General features: G+C 41.9%; 2 protein-coding genes across 2 annotated transcripts; one reads left to right on the top strand and one right to left on the bottom strand.

Moving 5' to 3' along the window:
• The first annotated feature begins 704 nt into the window (after window positions 1-704).
• On the top strand, window positions 705-9812 carry pcnx4 (pecanex 4). Its single transcript, XM_085767089.1, has 11 exons — window positions 705-876; window positions 1720-2494; window positions 2587-2766; window positions 3632-4170; window positions 4302-4402; window positions 4665-4787; window positions 5242-5602; window positions 7127-7230; window positions 7322-8433; window positions 8547-8733; window positions 8922-9812. Exons 2-11 carry the CDS (start codon window positions 1797-1799, stop codon window positions 9171-9173), a joined length of 3657 nt encoding a protein of 1218 aa, XP_085623215.1. The 5' UTR covers window positions 705-876; window positions 1720-1796; the 3' UTR covers window positions 9174-9812.
• A 46-nt stretch (window positions 9813-9858) lies between these two features.
• Window positions 9859-16664, bottom strand: dhrs7 (dehydrogenase/reductase (SDR family) member 7). The gene is made up of 7 exons (XM_085767090.1): window positions 16407-16664; window positions 14337-14489; window positions 13339-13445; window positions 12907-13146; window positions 11587-11709; window positions 11242-11457; window positions 9859-10277 (listed from the first exon to the last, which is right to left on the bottom strand). Exons 1-7 carry the CDS (start codon window positions 16534-16536, stop codon window positions 10236-10238), a joined length of 1011 nt encoding a protein of 336 aa, XP_085623216.1. The 5' UTR covers window positions 16537-16664; the 3' UTR covers window positions 9859-10235.
• Between the last annotated feature and the right edge of the window lie 1252 nt (window positions 16665-17916).

Below are 17916 nucleotides of genomic sequence, written 5' to 3'. Positions count from 1 at the left end.
AAGCACAATCACTTTCATTATATTGAAATAATAAAGTACTTGTAGGATTTGCTCTTTTTGTATTAAGAACATGATAACAAGGATTTAATATGTAATATTCATATTCCTAATCCTATGCCAGTTTTGGGGACGACTAAGCGCATTAGTTTCAGGATTTAAAGATACTGGCAAGTGCCAAGAAAAATAATTTGAGAAAAGGAGGGTAAACAACCCCCTGCGATGCGTCATTTGATGTAATTATAACTGTAAAGGGTGATGGTCTTTTCATTGTTCACAAAGTAGAGCAAATTTGAATCCTTGGTTTGCATATAGGCTAATACAGTTAAAACTGGTAAGATTAAATATAGTAGCCTACCCAGTCAAACAAAGACCAACAATCACAATCTAATTTATATTAATTTGTATGAATTAAGGCTGGATAGTAATTAATCATTATCCTGATTTTTGTGATTCCACAATTAGATTTTTTTTTCTTTATGGTCAAACTAGTTTTCTTTTTTCATTGTGCTTTGTGAGTATTTCTGTAACGCAACAGTGTTTAACTGCACCCCCACATCCCATAAATACAACAAACATGGGCTTGTGTTGTTTCCTTTTGTATCATTAATAATGTGTGTGTGCGTGTCGGTGTTGAACGTGTAGGAGGCGGGGCTTATTTGACACCGGCCAATCAGAAGCCTCGCTCTCCTCTCGTCTCCGCTCCCATTGGTCAGAATCCGTCTGTGTATCATGCCCGATGTTGCTTGGCTTTTTCTAACAGCAAGCTAGCAGCTAACGCTAGAGCTGTGCGATTTCCGCCTTTTTTCATCACAAAACGACCAATATCGTCAAATATTACACAACGCGTAGCTGCGGTTGGTTATTCTTCTGTTGACGGTAAGTTTTTTTCGCGCCAGTGTCACTGAAAGTTGGTCAACACGCTGTTATTTACCTGTTAGAAATAGCAGGCTAACGGTCAGCCCAGTTGAAAAGACTTGGTGGAAAAGCATTGCTAGCTAACACCAACAGGGCTAGGTGAGGTAAAAAACACCAGACCTGACTGTCAGTCTCTGCTCAGAGGATAATTTACTTTTCCTTATCTTGCTTGTTATTTGTATCACATGAGACTCTAAATGTGGGACTGTTAGCTTTGACAGGTTGCCTCACGTTAGCGCATCACAAGCTGCTGCTTCTCTGTTGTGTTTTCATGGCAACGCAGCAGCAGCAGCCGATGCTCCTGACTTGTTTCTGTTTGAATCTTTAAAAAAATACTGATCCACAGTGCAATTTTCCGTCTTTAAAACTTATCATTAAATGGTCAGTGTGTTGACAACAGTCTGCACTAAGTGAGAATATCAGGGATGCTCCAATAAAGACACGTTTGTTATCTTTTAACATCCAATATGTTCACACCAGTGATTAGTCAAAACAACAACAAAAGTGTCAAAGGTTTAGGCTTTTCAGAAATGTCTGTTCCGGCTTTAAAGTCCTCAGTAAATATAAAACCATCCAATTACAGGAAACAGTTGACATTATTCTGCAGTATAAAAGTTGTACTAGTGAGACAGTGCAGACTGAACTTCAATTTTTTATGTGGTTACATGAAAGACAACAACTGGGGCTGGTGCTATATAATATGGCATTGACAGTGTGTTATATTAGTTCATCATCTGTAACTGTGTTTGGTTTGGCTATTCACAGACTCCATTGTTGTCTAATTGAAGGTGTGCTTCATTGCAGACGGCTGTGTTGTGTCTGGGACGATGAATGGAGACGCTCCGTCAGCTGCGTGGAGATGACCGTCCACCCCTTTAGGAATGGTCAGAATGGGGCCAGATGTGCCCCTTCTTAATGAGTCCAAGCAGGAGTTTTTCTGGAAGCGATTCCCCCAGACGGTGTTAGGGGGTCCACGCTTCAAGTTGGGCTACTGTGCCCCACCGTATGTCTACGTCAACCAGGCGGTCTTGTTCCTGACACCATGGCTTTTTGGGGGTATCGGTACTCTGCTGTGCCAGTTGCAGCTGCTTCAGGAGCTCCACGCAGCAGTGCTCTCTGGTCTGCTCATGTTCGGGGCTGCCGCCGGCGTCCAGGCCCTGGCGTTGTACGCTGCTCGAAGGAGCGGCACGGTGGAGAGATTTGGCGTGCCCAACATCCTGGTTGATGAAGAGGAAGTGGAATTCACCCACTGCGTCAGCCCAGAGACCGTCCGATTCATCGCTCCCGGGAAGAGGTTTGGGCTGAACGTGGTGGTGCATACAGTACTAGCCGGGGTGCTCTGCGGATTTGGAACGTGGTACGTGTTCCTCGGCAGGCTGACTGCTCTCTACGGCAGCATCGGCGTGTCCATGGTGGTCTTCGTCCTGAGCTGGGTGACACTATGTATCGCCGAGTATTCCCTCATTGTAAACACGGCCACTGAGACGGCCACTTTCCAGGCACAGGACACTTATGAAATCACCCCACTCACCCGGCCCCTCTACATTTTTATTTTCATCACCGTGGACTTGGCTGATAGGTGGGCAAACCATCACACACAGACATTTGTTTAACTTATAAAATGCTTCTCTCTCGCTGTCGTAACAAAGCTTGCTGGGTTTTTTTTTTTAGGTTTTCAGGCCCTGTCCCTGAGCTCCAACTGGCCAGCCAGGTTCTCCATGTGCTGTTCCTCTTCCTACCTCTGCTGTGGGCTCTAGGCATACTGCCTCCCCTGGATGCCCTGCTCCTCTGGGGGATGGAGCAGGCTCTTGTGTTTGGTTTAGGTGGCTCGCCCATGTCTAGCAACCTCAGGTACACACAAGGACAAAACACTTTGAGCTTTGAACTGTTATTACCAGATTTCCACTGAAAAATTAAATTCTGGTACTAGACCTGTAATGCTGAATTGATTTTTTTTAATGTTTTTTGTTTGAATTTTGAAGTGTAATTTAAAATATGATAGATATTAAAGCAGAAGTAAGTGGTCCGGTCGTTTTCGCTAATGCTGCGTTCCAGGCAGGCTTTTGAAATCGTAAATTACAGCTTCAAGTCACAACTTACGACTTTGTAGCGTTTCAGGCAACCCACTCGTGTTTTTCCGACCTGTTTTACCGGTGAAAGTCACTATAACGGCCACTCGTAACTTCCGACCGGTGAACTCGTACCAGATCGAACTGGTACCACTTCACGGTCGGAAAAATACGAGTTTCCTTGAACGCACCATAACAGTCCTCGTCCCTACGTCACCACATTCACGGCGTTCCTTGGCTGCACACACAGCCCTTCATGCCGTTCTCTCTCCTCATTGGATAAAAACTGTAGGATACGATAAATGTTTTCTCTTCGGCTCAGAGCAGAGCAGAGTGACTGACAGACCCGTGTTTCAGACCAAACACTCTATGTAAGTGATTGCTGTCGGAAGATATAACTATTTAAGACTTATATTAACACAAATGTATCACTTACTTCTGCTTTAAAATAACTGCACATCTCAATGTAATTGTATGTTTGTCTCACACCAGCTTCAGCAAACCAAAATGTATTTTTTGTGTTCTGTTCATGTGATGTGTTGAACCAGTTCTGATCAAACAGTAATAGTCCTACAGAAGTCACCAGTGTGGCAGTCATCTCTGTATCATCTCCGTCCTGACTTCTCTGTGTGTATGCTGTTCCACAGGCTGCTGTTGATGTTTGGCATATCCGCCGGCGTAGCTATGTGTAATTACTTCATCCCATCAACACTGGGTGTGGTTCTGTTCTCCATCTCGATGGGATTTCTGCTGAGCCTGGACCTCAGCCAGGTCAGCACGCTCTGCAGAGGCCCCAGGGCGGCCTTTGGGAATCGTGGATTTCACAGAGGGGGGTCGCCGCCTCCTCCTCCCAGTACTTTTGGCTGGAATCTGGGCTGCAGGGAACTACTGCTGTATTTGAGCCTGCTGCTGGTGGGGACGGCCGAGGCAGGGCTGTTGCATCACTTCCTTGGATCAGCTCAGTCTCAGAGCTTGGTTACAGGACCCCAGGCTCCCGTCAGCTACCTACTCCTCGTACTTTTCTGCCTCTGCTGGGCTCTCAGAGAGATCCAGGGAGCCTATGTGTTTGGAGGCGTGTTCCTCAATCCCCTCTACCCTAAAGGGATGTCCAATGTGCAAACTTTCAAGAAGAGGAATAGAGGATTATACATTGCTGCAGCAATCAGAAGAGTCCTGCTTAATCTTGGTGAGCTTGTTATAATAGTTATAATTTAATAAGTCTGCTTTAGTGTAATCTTTACAGGTTTCCTAAGCGTGGGAATACCAGTCCTCTGAAAGTGTTTTGATCCAGTACCTACTCTGTGCTTCACTTTATAGTGTCTCCATTTGCCATGATCGCTTTCCTGTCTATGGACAAATCCCTGCAACTGCTCCACAGAGCTTCCCTCAGCGTGGGATTCACACGAGCCTTCAGAGTGGTATGTACACACTCATTCTTAAGTATCAATATGAATATAGCATGTAGAAAATACTACAATAAAGACATTCTTGTTAAAGTGACTCCAGGCAGGTTTTAATGGAGACACCTCAAATAAGAGGTGCTTAACAAAACCAACAAATGTGACAATTGAGAATGTGCACTCAACAATTTATTTTTTATTCCTTTGAAATTAACTGTTATTGATTCCTCCTGAGTGCGGTTCACTTGAGATTTGTGCCTGTCGTGTTTTCTCGGTGCAGGTGTGGCAGAGCTCAGAGGACGCTCTTCTTCAAATGGTAGTGGTGGTCTTGGTGCGGCTTGCAGCTGGGAACAATATGCTGCCAGGGTGGGACAGCCTGGGAACAGGAGTTCAGCTTCTATTGGTGAGATCAGCCTCATCTGACCCCTTATATTGTATAACACTTGTTACATCACATAAACAGTCTTTGTGTTCCACATCTATACCACAATCCTTTCAAAACATAAATATGGAATATCGACATTGTGGATACTAATAGCACCTTTCTCCCTTTTTCCAAAATATTGCAACATTTTAGGGTAGTCATAATGAAAAAATGAATAAATGCGGTGTTAGTTATCAAAGTAAATGTTGACTGATTGTATTTTAAGGATTTAATTGTATTGAAATGTGTTTTAGCGAGCGCATAATCATTACTGAAAAGCTAACTGAAAAATGAAAACATGACTAAAATTACACAAAATAAAGTAGTGAAGCACAAATCAATCAAACATATTTTATGCTACACTGGTGATTAGAGCTGCTGGTGGTTCAGTAGGTTAGTGTTTGTGATGTTTGCCTCTGTGTCTCTGGTCCAGGTGGGCCTCCTGATCGACAGACTGACCCAGTTCCTGGCCAAGCTAAAGTTCACCCTGACTGTGTTGGTGACATCTTGGACAGAGAAGAAGCAGCGTCGTCAGTCGGCTGGAACTCTGTTGGCTGTGAACGCCTCTCTGTGCCCGCTGCTTCTGGCGGTAGTGACCCTCTCTGCCCTGCTCTCTGCCCCTCTGCTGCCCCTCTTCACCCTGCCCATCTTCTTGGTAGGGTTCCCCAGGCCTCAGCGCAGTTGGCCGGGGCCCGTGGGTACCGCCTGTCCCTGCCCAGACTCCATCTTTTACCAGCAGATGAGTGGAAGTCTGGCCTCAGCTCTGAGGATGGCCTTTGCAAGAGGGTCACTGGGTTAGTTGTGCATGCTTGATATCTCCTCTGTCTGTCTGTGGTGTTTTCCCTTTTTAATCCGTCTCAAATGTTACTGTACCAGAAAACAGAGCGCACGATTTCAGCATTTATAAAAGCTGTAACTCTCTCTGAATATTTAATTATTGTGGCCATTGAAAGCACACACTTCAGATTTAATGTGATTGATTCAATAAAAAAAAAAAATTGGTTTGAATCAATTAATAACTATTGTCACAAAATTACTAGATCTAGAATTATTCATGATCAAAATATTTGGAATTGAGCATTTTGTGATTGATTGTCCCATTAATTTAATAAGGCAAAAGTATCAGAACTAGATGTAAAATTATTCGGTGTGGCTTAAATTTTTTACACACTAGTTCTTTTTGTACCTTAATGTGTTTTGACTTGTACAATGATTGCAGCGGCTGAACCTTCCCGTGGGTCAAGTAGGGACTGTATGCAGATCATAGAGCACTGAAGCATCACCTCATATGGTTTAATAGTAGGAGGAATGTTGTTGTGAGCAGCTCTGTGGAGTTGCTGGCAGTAATGTGAGCTCGCATGATCCAGTTGAGCTTCCTGTGAAGTGACCCAAAAAAAAAAAAAGCTCTGATCTGTATTCATTACATCCAAATGTTTCCACACCATTAACCGCGTAATACTCTTAGGTCAAACGTAGCTGCTGCTAGGATTTTGTTCTGTGCTCGATCAGGAGGGGGCAAAGAGAAAAACACAGTGCAAGTAGAGAATCATTATTTATGGACTGATGATTCAAAACTGAATAAAACCGTTGAGGTAATGTCATCACTCAGTTTTCCTTTTTTTTTTTTTATCCGTGCGCACGTGGGGATTCTATAGCTGTGTTGTATAATTCAGAATCTGCACTTGTTAAGTTGATACTCGCAGCCTAACGATGGCTGTTTGTAATGTTCTTTTGCTTTACTTACACTGGGGGGCTGGGGAGCAGTGAGCAGGAAAGAAAATCTGCCCAGCGTGTCAATTCCCATCTCGAGGAAGCGGATGGGTCTATTCTGAGATGCAGTTATGGGACATGACATTATCCTTGAGCAGAGCAAGCACTAGTCAACTTAAAACAAAAGCCTCCATCACCTTGCCACTGCTGCTCATCTGTGTTGAAGTAAACGTCTGGCGGCTGTCTTCTGCCTCCGTATAAAAAGGAGTGAATTTTTAGAGACTAATGGAAAGCTAAGGCCAAGAAGAGATTTAATATTTAGATCTCTGTGCAGTCAGCCAGTTAAAATAGTATCATGACCTTCCTGTACTACTGTGATGGTACACGTCTCCCTGCAGCTCATCCACTAGCCATGTTATCCACATAGTCAGCAGAGGGACGCACAGCTGATGCAAAATGAAAGGGATGCGCGCCAAGTCTCCCTATGTGTTGCATGATGTATATATTGTGTGTTCTCTTCTTCATTGCCCTCAATTTACAAATCACATCTCCAACATGTTAAATACACGGATGGCTGATCATTTGGTATATTTTCTCCTTCTTTCTAGGTTCTCTAGCCCCAGGCTCTCATTTTCTGGGCCGCTTTCAGGACCGTATGGTTTGGATAATGATCCTGGAGAGAGGTTATGGCTACTGTACAGTCAACATTAAGGTACTGCATCTATATGTTCGGCTATTAAGGAGCGCTGCATCAAGATGTACAGTACAACAAGATTAGATAATGGTGTGTGGTTTTGTTACAGGGTCTGGAGCTGCAGGAGACGTCTTGCCACACAGTGGAGGCGCGGAGGGTGGACGAGGTGTTCGAGGCCGCCTTCGAGCGCCCCGAGCGGCTCGGCTTCACCCAGGGCTTCAACCTGCATTGGGGCAACGCCCTCACCCCCTGTGCTGCCCTCGCGGTTCGCGTCTACTCCGATGCCCGAAATGTTCTCTCTGGCATCATCGACTCTCACGACAACTTGAGGAAACTTCAGGATGACTTTCTCAAAGCGCTGGTCTGGTTGCTCCTGCGATACTGTGTTCAGAAGCACAAAGGGTTCCTGTGGAGTAGCGACGAGGGGCCGGGGGTCGGAGGCAGGAAGTCCCAGTCTTCCCAGTTGGCCCAGACCACCTGCACTCAGCCGCCCGAGGCCGTCGTGGTGGAGTCCAACGTGTCTTCTCTCAGGTTTAGACAGGACAGCTCCAGCATGACCTCCTTTGGCGATTGGTCGGACGAGGACGACCTATTTGGACCTCAGCCGGCCAGGAGGACAGTGGCGTTAGTGACCGCAGAGGTCCAGCCTGGACTCATGGCGATGCAGACGGGGGCTTCTCTACCAGGCTCCGTGGAGATGGACAGTCTTTTTGAAAACATGGCCCTCTCTGCTCTGCAGCCCCTGCAGCCTCTGGGACTGGGCATCGGGATGGGGATGCCAGCAGTAGATAAAGGTCGAACCCCAGAGGTCTTCAGGGAGAGTCCTGGCTCTGTCCCTCATTTGAACTTCAGCTGCCCTCAGTCAGAGGTTTTCAACCTGCCGACAGGGTGGAGGACGTCACCGTTGCTCTCATCCCGCCTGCTGCAGCTCAGGCCTTTGTTTCCCGAGGACTGGTTTCGGTTCACCTTGGGGCGCTTTGGGCCCACTGTGCAGGGCGAGACCTCAGAGGACATGACCAAAGCCCTGAAGGAGGACGAAGCTTTGAAAGAACTGCACGCTCAGGTCGCACTTTCATGTCTCATCTCACTGGGAGCAGAGTCCGCCTTCACCAGCCCCAGTTACGTCTACAGGCTCTACTGCGGAGACGTACCGTGGACGGAAGGACTCGACTGGCTCTCCTCCAGTAAAGAACTTTACCAGCTTGCTCTCCGGGCTTTCAGGTAAAATTTACCATTAGTTTCCAGGTTTTAGTTGTTCTGATCACCAGAGCTTGTTTATGCCAGAAAAATATATTTAATTGAATTAAAGCCTCTATGGTTTGGTTTGTTTTCAGGTTCAGTTTCAAGCTGTTGTTTGATCAAGCCAGCCTGGGGCCCATGGAGTCCCCTGAGGAGCTGTTCAGCACCTTGGAGGAATATGAAAGTGACTGGTACATAGGACTGGTGACAGAAAAAGGCTGGCATGACAGCGTCCTTCAGGAGAAACCTTTCCTGTTCTCTCTAGGACACGACCTCGCTATGGTAATCACACACACCGGTCCTTGTTCACATTCTGTCCATGCTACATAATGTCAAAATGAACATCTGCCGAGCATCTTGCCTACCGATTATTCTCATCCAGTCCAGAAAATTGAGATTGGTTATAATATAGCCAATCTCAGTGAAATATACGTTCTTACATCCGTATGACCGACTGCTCTTGTCCACAGGGAACGTACACGGGGCGAGTCCTGTCCCTGCAGGAGCAGCTGGTGCAGATGGGCCGTCTGAATGGAGAGGGGGTCCGAGGCCAGTGGGCGAACCTCTCCTGGGAGCTCCTGTACGCTACCAACGACGACGAGGAGCGCTACAGCATCCAGGCTCACCCCTTCATGCTGAGAAACTTAACTGTCCAGGCAGCCGATCCCCCTCTAGGATACCCCATTTACTCCTCAGCCCCCCTTCACTTCCCCTGCCTCTGAACACAAGGAGAAGCTCTTAAGAGGTTGCCATTCAGTCGGTACTCCTACAGCACACAGTCCTCTTCCAAAGCAAATGGTTATTAGGAAAATGATGTGGAGACTATAGCAAAAATAAAGAGAAAGCTCCGGACGGTTGGAGTTTTACCTTCGAAGCTGTTGACTCGTGAATTCAGAGTGATGATGTCTGAATGGAAACCTACGTTGTTTTTCAACATTAATTTAACTCGTGTCTTGGTGCTTTGTTTCCTGCACCACAGAGGAAGAAGCAGTGGCATCACATTAATGATTGTGCTTAGAAAGAAAAAACAAACAAACATTTGCCCACCTCACCTTTTGCTGTCACCTGCCGAATACCTCTGATTTTATTGTACTTTTTAGATTTCACAATTTTCAGGTTATTTCTCCTCCACGTCCATAAAAAAGGGACAAGACTTTTAATGTTTTGGTGAAGATATCAAGGATGTGCCTTGGGTAAGTCTTGCTGTATGTGTAAGGTGTTAGTGCTATTGTTTTGTTTACAATTCACTTGTTTACAATTTAGAACAAAGAGTGAAACGATAATGTCCAGAGTCTCTTGTACATATTGTTGATTTTTATATGTGTAACTGTATATACTTATAATAAAATAGTTTGGCAGAAGCAATTCTGTTATGTTTCACTGAACAAACTTACCAGGACAGAAGACTGATCCAAACAAAGTTTTATTAGCCATTCAAAAGGTTAGTGCAAGTCTTACATGTAGTTATTTGCCCTTATGAAAGAAATTAATAAAAGCCTTGTACCAGAAGTTCACATAATCTTAAAATGCTTGTTAAAAATACACATATATTAGAGTTAAATTTTGAGATTATAGATTAAAGAAGAGCAAAATAAACATATCCATGTTTGTCAGACATGTGGCCATGCATTGGGAACTGTGCTCCAAGCTTTCAAAGCAGTTGTGTGCTTTAATTTATTTCCCTTCTAAATGAAGGTAAAGATTTTGCAGGAAAACTTATTTTTCCAAAATTCAGGTCGGACCTTAGGAATGCAATGAAACGGTATCTTTTCTGGATGAGACTTTCAGGAGGTCTTTGGCTTGGTGAAGTACGCAGAGTCTGCATCCTGCAAAAGAAAAGGCCAACTGTTAGCACTGATACTGAACCTGGTGTCATCTGTAAATCTGGGGTAATTGTGTGTTTTTTTGCAGGTATGACCTGAGATTACTTTAACTGCATTGGCGTCACTGGTCAGGAATACTGTTTAACATTATACTGTTTAATATTAACTTGCGTGGACTCTTCTCAAAAGAATACACCACAGACCCGACTGAAGCACAAGCATGTGACGCTCTGATGTCTGGCCAGTCGGAACATGACCTTTCTGCATGGCCCTCAGCCATCACTGTCCAGCAGAGGCCACCAGACACACTAGTCAGTCAGTCAGTCAGCACCGCCGGGAAGTAGTCATGCTCACTGTCATACCCTGGCCACCGTCTTCTTGTTAGACTCAAGCAAGGTCAGCAACAGCTGAGGCCCCCCCAGCTGTTAAGAGACAGCTCTGCTTTGTGTCTGGCACGTTCGGCTTTATTCAAGTACTTTGGGTCCATTCACAGTGAGAATCCCAGTTCAAATGGAGCAAGGTCAACGTCAGAGCGCAGCAGCAACACTGAGCATATAGACGACACAAACATGTCTCTTTATGGTGAGCTACGAGTAAACCGCCCTTTCACCTGGCTTTGACCAGGTGTACATAGCTGCAGTATGGGGAAATGATTTTCAAGGTCCTCCAAATCCATGGTACATCCCCAACTGAAGTTCCCCATTATGTGTGTTGGCTGAATTAATTTCTTCCTATGACTGTTAGCATTGAGCCGAATCTCCTACATGACCTGTGTTGGTGATACCTTTAAGTGGATGAGTTGAGTGACTCATGTGACTCCCAACAAACAAAACAAAACATCCAACTTGCAAGAAATGGTTTTAAAAAATTGAGAAATAGTTGATAAAATAGTATAAAAAAGTGTTTTTTCAGCCACTCAAACAATATAAAAATCCATTTTACAGTTTGGACATTATCGTATACCTACCAGACCAGCTTTGAAGTTCTGCACCCTTTTCCTCCCCAGCACATTTGTGATGAACCAGGCAAATGTAGGCATGTACTGCCAGGCGTAGTAAAACAGAAGGAAGGGCTGCTGCGCGATCCACATTTCCTTGACACCGTTGGCAATTCCCACCAGCATTAAACGCACACAGCGACTTGTTGGCATCTTGTGTTCCTGGTTACCAGCTGCGGCCACAGGCTTAGGTAATGGAAGAAAAGAAAAGGTTACTGACACCAAATACTGAAATACTGTCATTCCACGACGTATTGAATATCAAATCCCGGTAACATACAGAAGCTTTCGTGTTAACACATGAAAAAACGTCACCTTGTTCAGCTCCTCTGTGAAGGCGTTGTGGACGATCTGTGACTGCACAGGCCCCGGACACACTGTGCTGATGAGTATGTTTGGATAGTCGGTCAGCTCAGTTCGAAGGGAATTAAAGAAACCCTGAGGATAATAAAAAATAATTTGTATAGCACCTAGGAAAACAGACAAATGACACACAGGAAGTGCTTCCCATGAAAGGACATAAAAATGGGTGGAATTATTGATCTACAGGCCCAGGGGTGTCAAACATGTGGCCCCGCCAGAGGGTCCAATCCGGCCCGCGGGATGAATTTACCAGATTTTAAAATTACATAGAAGACAGAAGAGGCATTATGTTGTTGAAATTGCATGTATTTTTCTCAAGAAATTTCAGGTTGGTCATAATATGTTTTGTAATAGGATAGTTCTTTAATGTAGACATCTTAATAATGCGCTTCTTTGCACTAAAACAAAGAGAAAAGTTTAGAGTTCTTATTATTTATAGGATATTATGCTATTATTTTACCAGTTCGGCCCACTTGAGATCACATTGCACTTAATTTGGCCCTCGAACTAAAATTAGTTTGACACCTCTGATCTACAATCAGGGTATATACAGGAATCTTGAAGTTAATTTTAATACCTTTTTACGACTTTTTCAAGACCATCTCAACATTTTTTAATACCTCACCGCCGCTTCAAGCTGTAACCATTTACATCAGTGACACTTTTAACTGAACAGTTTTAGTTTTTGTGATGAAGACCACTATGATACAACAGAATAAAAAAAAAGGCTGGGATAATAAATCAAAGGCAAAGTTTATCAAAAAAAACATTGCTCAACTCTCAAAAAAACAAAAACAACAATCTTCTTTTCTTTTTCATGAACCGGTTCATCTTTGTTTTTTAATAAAACAAATAAATTCACACACTTCCGCAATGTTTTTTACAACTCAAACTCTTGGACAGCTAATTCAGAAAAAATACCTTCAATATCTAAGACTTTATAAAGTCGTGAAAAGACTTTTTAATACTTTTTAAGGGTCTTGATTTTCCCAAAATTGATTTATCACCTTTTAATACTTTTCAAGACCCCACGGATACCCTGTACAATAAAAGACTTTGATGTAAAATGAGAACAAATAACAAATTGAATACGAGGAAACTTGAAAGAAGAGTAGAGCAGTGCATAAATGTGAAGCAGAGGGGCACATATACTGCAGGTAACATACAGTAAATCCCGATGTAACACAGCTAAAGCCCCGACACAATACACTATCTATGCACAACTCTCTCCATTAAGTAAATCACATCAGTTGTAGTGTGTATTTCCCTCACCTGCAGAGCATGTTTGCTGGCAGAGTATCCTGTGGACAGGGGCGCCCCAGTGATGCCGACCACGCTGCTCACAGTCACAATGCTCCCACTTCCTCGCTGCGTCATGTGAGGTAAGACCTGCTTGGTGATGGAGACCGTGCCCAGGAAGTTGAGCTCCATCAAGGCTTGGTAAACATCAACACTGGTCTCCACGCACAGAGAGCGCTGGCTGCGACCGCCATTGTTAACAAGGACATCAATCTGAAAAGGTATGTAAAAAGTAAAACCACATGTTTTGAATATGATTTATTCTTCCTTATATGAATAGGCTGAATCCTTTGGCTTGGTTATAGTAGTTACATATGCACATAGTATAATGAAAAGGGAAGAATACAGTAAAGTGAAATAGAAATGTTGTTATTTTAATTGAAACTAATGATAAAAATGTCTCACATGTCCAAAGTGTTGGATTGCAGCTTTGGTTTTTCCCTCATGCGATGTCCGCTCAAGCAAATCAAGTGGAAGAACAAGAATATCTTCATCTTGGAGGTCGGAGCAATCTTGAAGAAGAAATGGTGAAATTAATTCAGCTGAACAACAGTATGAGTACGTAAGTCTCAGTGGGAATAAAACAAACTCAGGTCAAGCACTGACTGAACACGCTTTACAATTGATTGTCGGTTCGAGGGCAAAGGGTAACTTGCAAAAGGAAAAGGAAGATCGCTAAATGTCACAGCAGAGTTACGACTGTGTGTTACACTGTGGTGTTGTTGAAGAGCTGACCTTACTTAAAGGGATAGTAGCATTTTTTTAAGTGGGGTTGTATGATCTACAAATAGCCCCTAAGTACTTTAATTGCAGTAGAAGACTCTCTGCACTCCTCCCGTTAGCAACGCCAGCCCATAGCCCTGCCCAGAGATTTACAACATACATTGTTGTGAATGGACCCAAAGAAACGGCCTATTTTCACGGCCTAAAAGAGGTTTTACCTGAAAAAAAAATACACAGTTCCATTGTTCACTATAATATAATTTTTTCCAGCCCTTCAAAGTGCAGGAAAAACACAGTTTTTATTTGGACCTAACCAACTGCTGATCGGCGGGCGCTAACCCTGGGCGGAGGGATACGTGAGTTAGTTAGGTCCAAATAAAAACTGTGTTTTTCCTGCACTTCGAAGGGCTGGAAAAAATTATATTATAGTGAACAATGGAACTGTGTATTTTTTTTCCAGGTAAAACCTCTTTTAGGCCGTGAAAATAGGCCTTTTCTTTGGGTCCATTCACAACAATGTATGTTGTAAATCTCTGGGCAGGGCTATGGGCTGGCGTTGCTAACGGGAGGAGTGCAGAGAGTCTACTACTGCAATTAAAGTACTTAGGGGCTATTTGTAGATCATACAACCCCACTTTAAAAAAAATGCTACTATCCCTTTAACGTGTTCATTTTCTCACCTAAACAGTGACGTTTCACTCTATTCAGCTCATCCTCGCGCCGAGCAGACAGGATGAGACGTGACCCACACTTTGCCAACTGGTAGGCCAGCTCCTCTCCAATGCCACTGGAGGCCCCTGTGACCCACACCACCAGTCCTCTGAGCTTCTTCTCTGGTTAACACAAACCACACCTGTGAGCATTCAATACAAAAAAACACATACATTTTTATCACACAGGTCGTACCGTCACTCTGTTGTGGCATAATGGGACCCCTGAATACAATGGAAAAATGGATGTCTTCAACAAGTGTTTGGCATTTACTAAAACACTATATTTACTGTAATTTTTGGGTACATTTATTTAAATCTGGTAGTGGGGTAGTAGTGTTCAGTGTAATATATGTTTTACGTATTTGTTCTATCTGGTTATGACTCAAGGGCACTTTTGAGTATTTGCTTTGTTTTTTTCTTCACCTTAATTTCAGGGGAAAATATTTTTGTGTTTATTTCGCAACATTCATTTTCACAGCACTTGTTGGATTAATATTTAAACACATAGTACAATATGGAGCCTACTTTTGCTTTTTATACATTCATATGATTGTTATTGTGCATGCAGGTGGTTGTAGGGTAGACCGAGTACGTTTGAGACACTTTTTGATTTTCCATTTTTGAACAGATACTGCAAAAAAAAACTATACACTGAAAATAAGTGATTTTTCATATGCTGTTTAATTTGTTTGTCTACTAAGTTATTATTGAAGAATATAATTTATTATTTGTTTATTTTTTCCACAATCAGATCATAAACATGAGGTGCATTTTTACCATGGTACAGTTGAGACACCCATTGATGATGACTGAACATCAATTGTAAATGCAATAAACTTTTTTAAATATGACAATTTGACAAGATATTTCAATATAAATGTATTCCTCTTCATAAAAAAACAAAACAATGGAATATTATTGTATTATTAATATAAATATTATTATATAACAGAAAATTATAATATTAATAGTATTAATATAACACTGTTCAGGTATCACAAATATGAGTTTTTTTTCCTCCATTTTCTTTGTTTTTTTTGGTCTTATTATGACTTATAACATGTTATCGTTAGCCTACACTGCACAACTTAACAGTGATGTGATGTAATAGAACCGCTGACCACTTTGTGTATTTCTCTAGATTGTGCAGTGACCTAACATGCTATGATAGCATGAAATATGTGAGTTTTTAGGGCACAAAATAACGTTTTCAATGATGTAAGTTATGTTTGATGGTCACAAAAGGATAATAAGCTATTCGTTGTGGAAGGGACATGGTAAAGTGAAATTCTTACCCTATAAAAAAGACTTTTGCTGATATCTTTGGACTGGAGATGCTAAAACTCTTCAAATTTCCCACAACCAAAGAGGATGCTAATACGCATGTGCTGAGTAAAAATGGTGGCCCAGCCTTGCAGCGCGGGCAAGATATTAATATTAAGGGTGTTTCAACTGTACACATGTCCCAACTATACTCAGTCCACCCTATTTGTTACACAACCTTTAGAGTTTAGAGTTTATTTATTTAGCACACAAATTTCAATGGTGCAAGGAGGGAACGAAGCCGGTTGGCTTGTACATAGGTTCCACCCCTATAACAAATTACAACAAGACAAATTTCAATGGCTAACAAATAAACATTAAAAAAAAGAGATAAAGTGCATACATAATCAATGTTATATGAGCAAAAATGAACAGAAATGAGAAAATAATAAAGAAATAAAGTGCCTTTGGGGTGTGTGGTTGAAATAGTCTACTACTTGAGTAAAATAACTTATCTTAACCTCAATGGGCCTTGAAATGAAAACCTTTGTTAATCTTTAATATGGCACGTGGTGACATTATAGGCTAATGTTTGATTTTTATTCTTAAATAGAGATGTGACGTTTGGAGAGTTATATGAGGAGGCTCATGTGCTGTCACGAGTCCTTGGTGAAATAGTTAAATATGGTTTAATCGTTGTTTAATGTGTTATTAACGGTTCATAATGGCAAAACCAGGTACATTTCCTTTGTAAGAATAATTTAGTGAACTCACCTGGCCTGTTTCCTGTCACACTTGCCCACAACAGGGTGAAGTCTGAATCCCCGAAAATGAAACACAAGAAATGAACGAGTAAATAAAGTGGTATAAAGCACCACAACGCGGATACAAGGCAACAGTCCATCGCTTCTGGATGGATGAATGAATGAATAAATGAATGAGCTGCACACCGCCGACCTTATGACTTAAGTAGCTTTTGTAAACAAGCTGCTACCAGAAAAAAAAAAAAAAAAAAAACTACAACCGACGGATATGGCGTCACTTCCGCTCTTGTATTTTCAAAATTAAAGCTCGACGCTTGTCAGCTTGGCACATTAAAATTAGCACTCACAAAAAACACCAAGGTCAAGGAGATATGGAAATGAACATTAATGCAGTAGTTGAAAACCAACATCTTAACTTTATCTGAATTAACTTATTGTGAATACAAAGGTCTGGATTTCTGTTGCACCCAGTCATCTATCTATCTATCTATCTATCTATCTATCTATCTATCTATCTATCTATCTATCTATCTATCTATCTATCTTTCTATCTATCTATCTATCTATCTATCTATCTATCTATCTATCTATCTATCTATCTATCTATCTATCTATCTATCTATCTATCTATCTCTCTATTGTAGTGCATTATTCACCTGAACTTTTTGCTTTAACATCATGCATTATGTTCTTCTGTTCTTCTTGGAACTGAAGGAAAGTGTTTAGTAACAGTTATAGATGAGACATGAGTGACCCACACTATCTATCTATCTATCTATCTATCTATCTATCTATCTATCTATCTATCTATCTATCTATCTATCTATCTATCTATCTATCTATCTATCTATCTATCTATCTATCTATCTATCTATCTATCTATCTATCTATCTATCTATCTATCTATCATTATTATTATTAATCTTTATTGCAGACACAACAAGCGGTCCATATCAACAACAACAGACATGTATCTATCTATCTATCTATCTATCTATCTATCTATCTATCTATCTATCTATCTATCTATCTATCTATCTATCGTTTTTTTTTTTTCAGAGGAAATAGTGTTCCTTTTTCTCACTAGCTTGAAGTTGCTGAAACTGTCCTTTGTGGTTAATGTTCAAGCCGTTTGCAATAATGAACTTTAACCACAGAATTTACACAGGAAACTTGCAGGTTCTCTAAAAGTCATCATTTAATTGTTTCAAAACTAAATTCTCTTTCAGAGCAAAAATGAAAAAGTGAACAAACTGACCCCTCACCACATTACTTTACATGTAAATGTGCAGTGTTCAAAGCATTGTGTTTGAGAATAATGGGGGGAAAAAAACTCCAGGGCCCCAATATTACAATAAAGCACAAGTCAAGCAAATGTCTCTATTGCTAAAGACAGATTGTTGTACAGCAGAACCCTGAACATCATCATTACAAAAGGTATATTCAAACACAGAAAAAATAGCAATGAGTGGAGGTCGACCATTTCCTCATTCTGAACACCACAGAATAACATGGTCATT

This window comes from Trachurus japonicus, chromosome 22 (genome assembly GCF_045865225.1).
Source record: "Trachurus japonicus isolate A0001 chromosome 22, Traja_1.0".
NCBI classification, from domain to species: domain Eukaryota; kingdom Metazoa; phylum Chordata; class Actinopteri; order Carangiformes; family Carangidae; genus Trachurus; species Trachurus japonicus.
This window is presented reverse-complemented; position numbering and strand designations above follow the sequence as displayed.

What these genes read in the sequence shown, in the direction of transcription:
- pcnx4 (XM_085767089.1), top strand. Translation starts at nt 1,797, where the DNA reads ATGGTCAGAATGGGGCCAGATGTGCCCCTTCTTAATGAGTCCAAGCAG. An exon ending in CTTTGCAAGAGGGTCACTGG is followed by an intron (nt 5,603 to 7,126) that starts GTTAGTTGTGCA and finishes CCTTCTTTCTAG; the next exon opens with GTTCTCTAGCCCCAGGCTCT. An exon ending in ACTGTACAGTCAACATTAAG is followed by an intron (nt 7,231 to 7,321) that starts GTACTGCATCTA and finishes GTTTTGTTACAG; the next exon opens with GGTCTGGAGCTGCAGGAGAC.
- dhrs7 (XM_085767090.1), bottom strand. Translation starts at nt 16,536, where the DNA reads ATGGACTGTTGCCTTGTATCCGCGTTGTGGTGCTTTATACCACTTTAT. An exon ending in CCAGCAAACATGCTCTGCAG is followed by an intron (nt 11,710 to 12,906) that starts GTGAGGGAAATA and finishes TATTATCCTCAG; the next exon opens with GGTTTCTTTAATTCCCTTCG. An exon ending in TCACAGAGGAGCTGAACAAG is followed by an intron (nt 11,458 to 11,586) that starts GTGACGTTTTTT and finishes CCATTACCTAAG; the next exon opens with CCTGTGGCCGCAGCTGGTAA.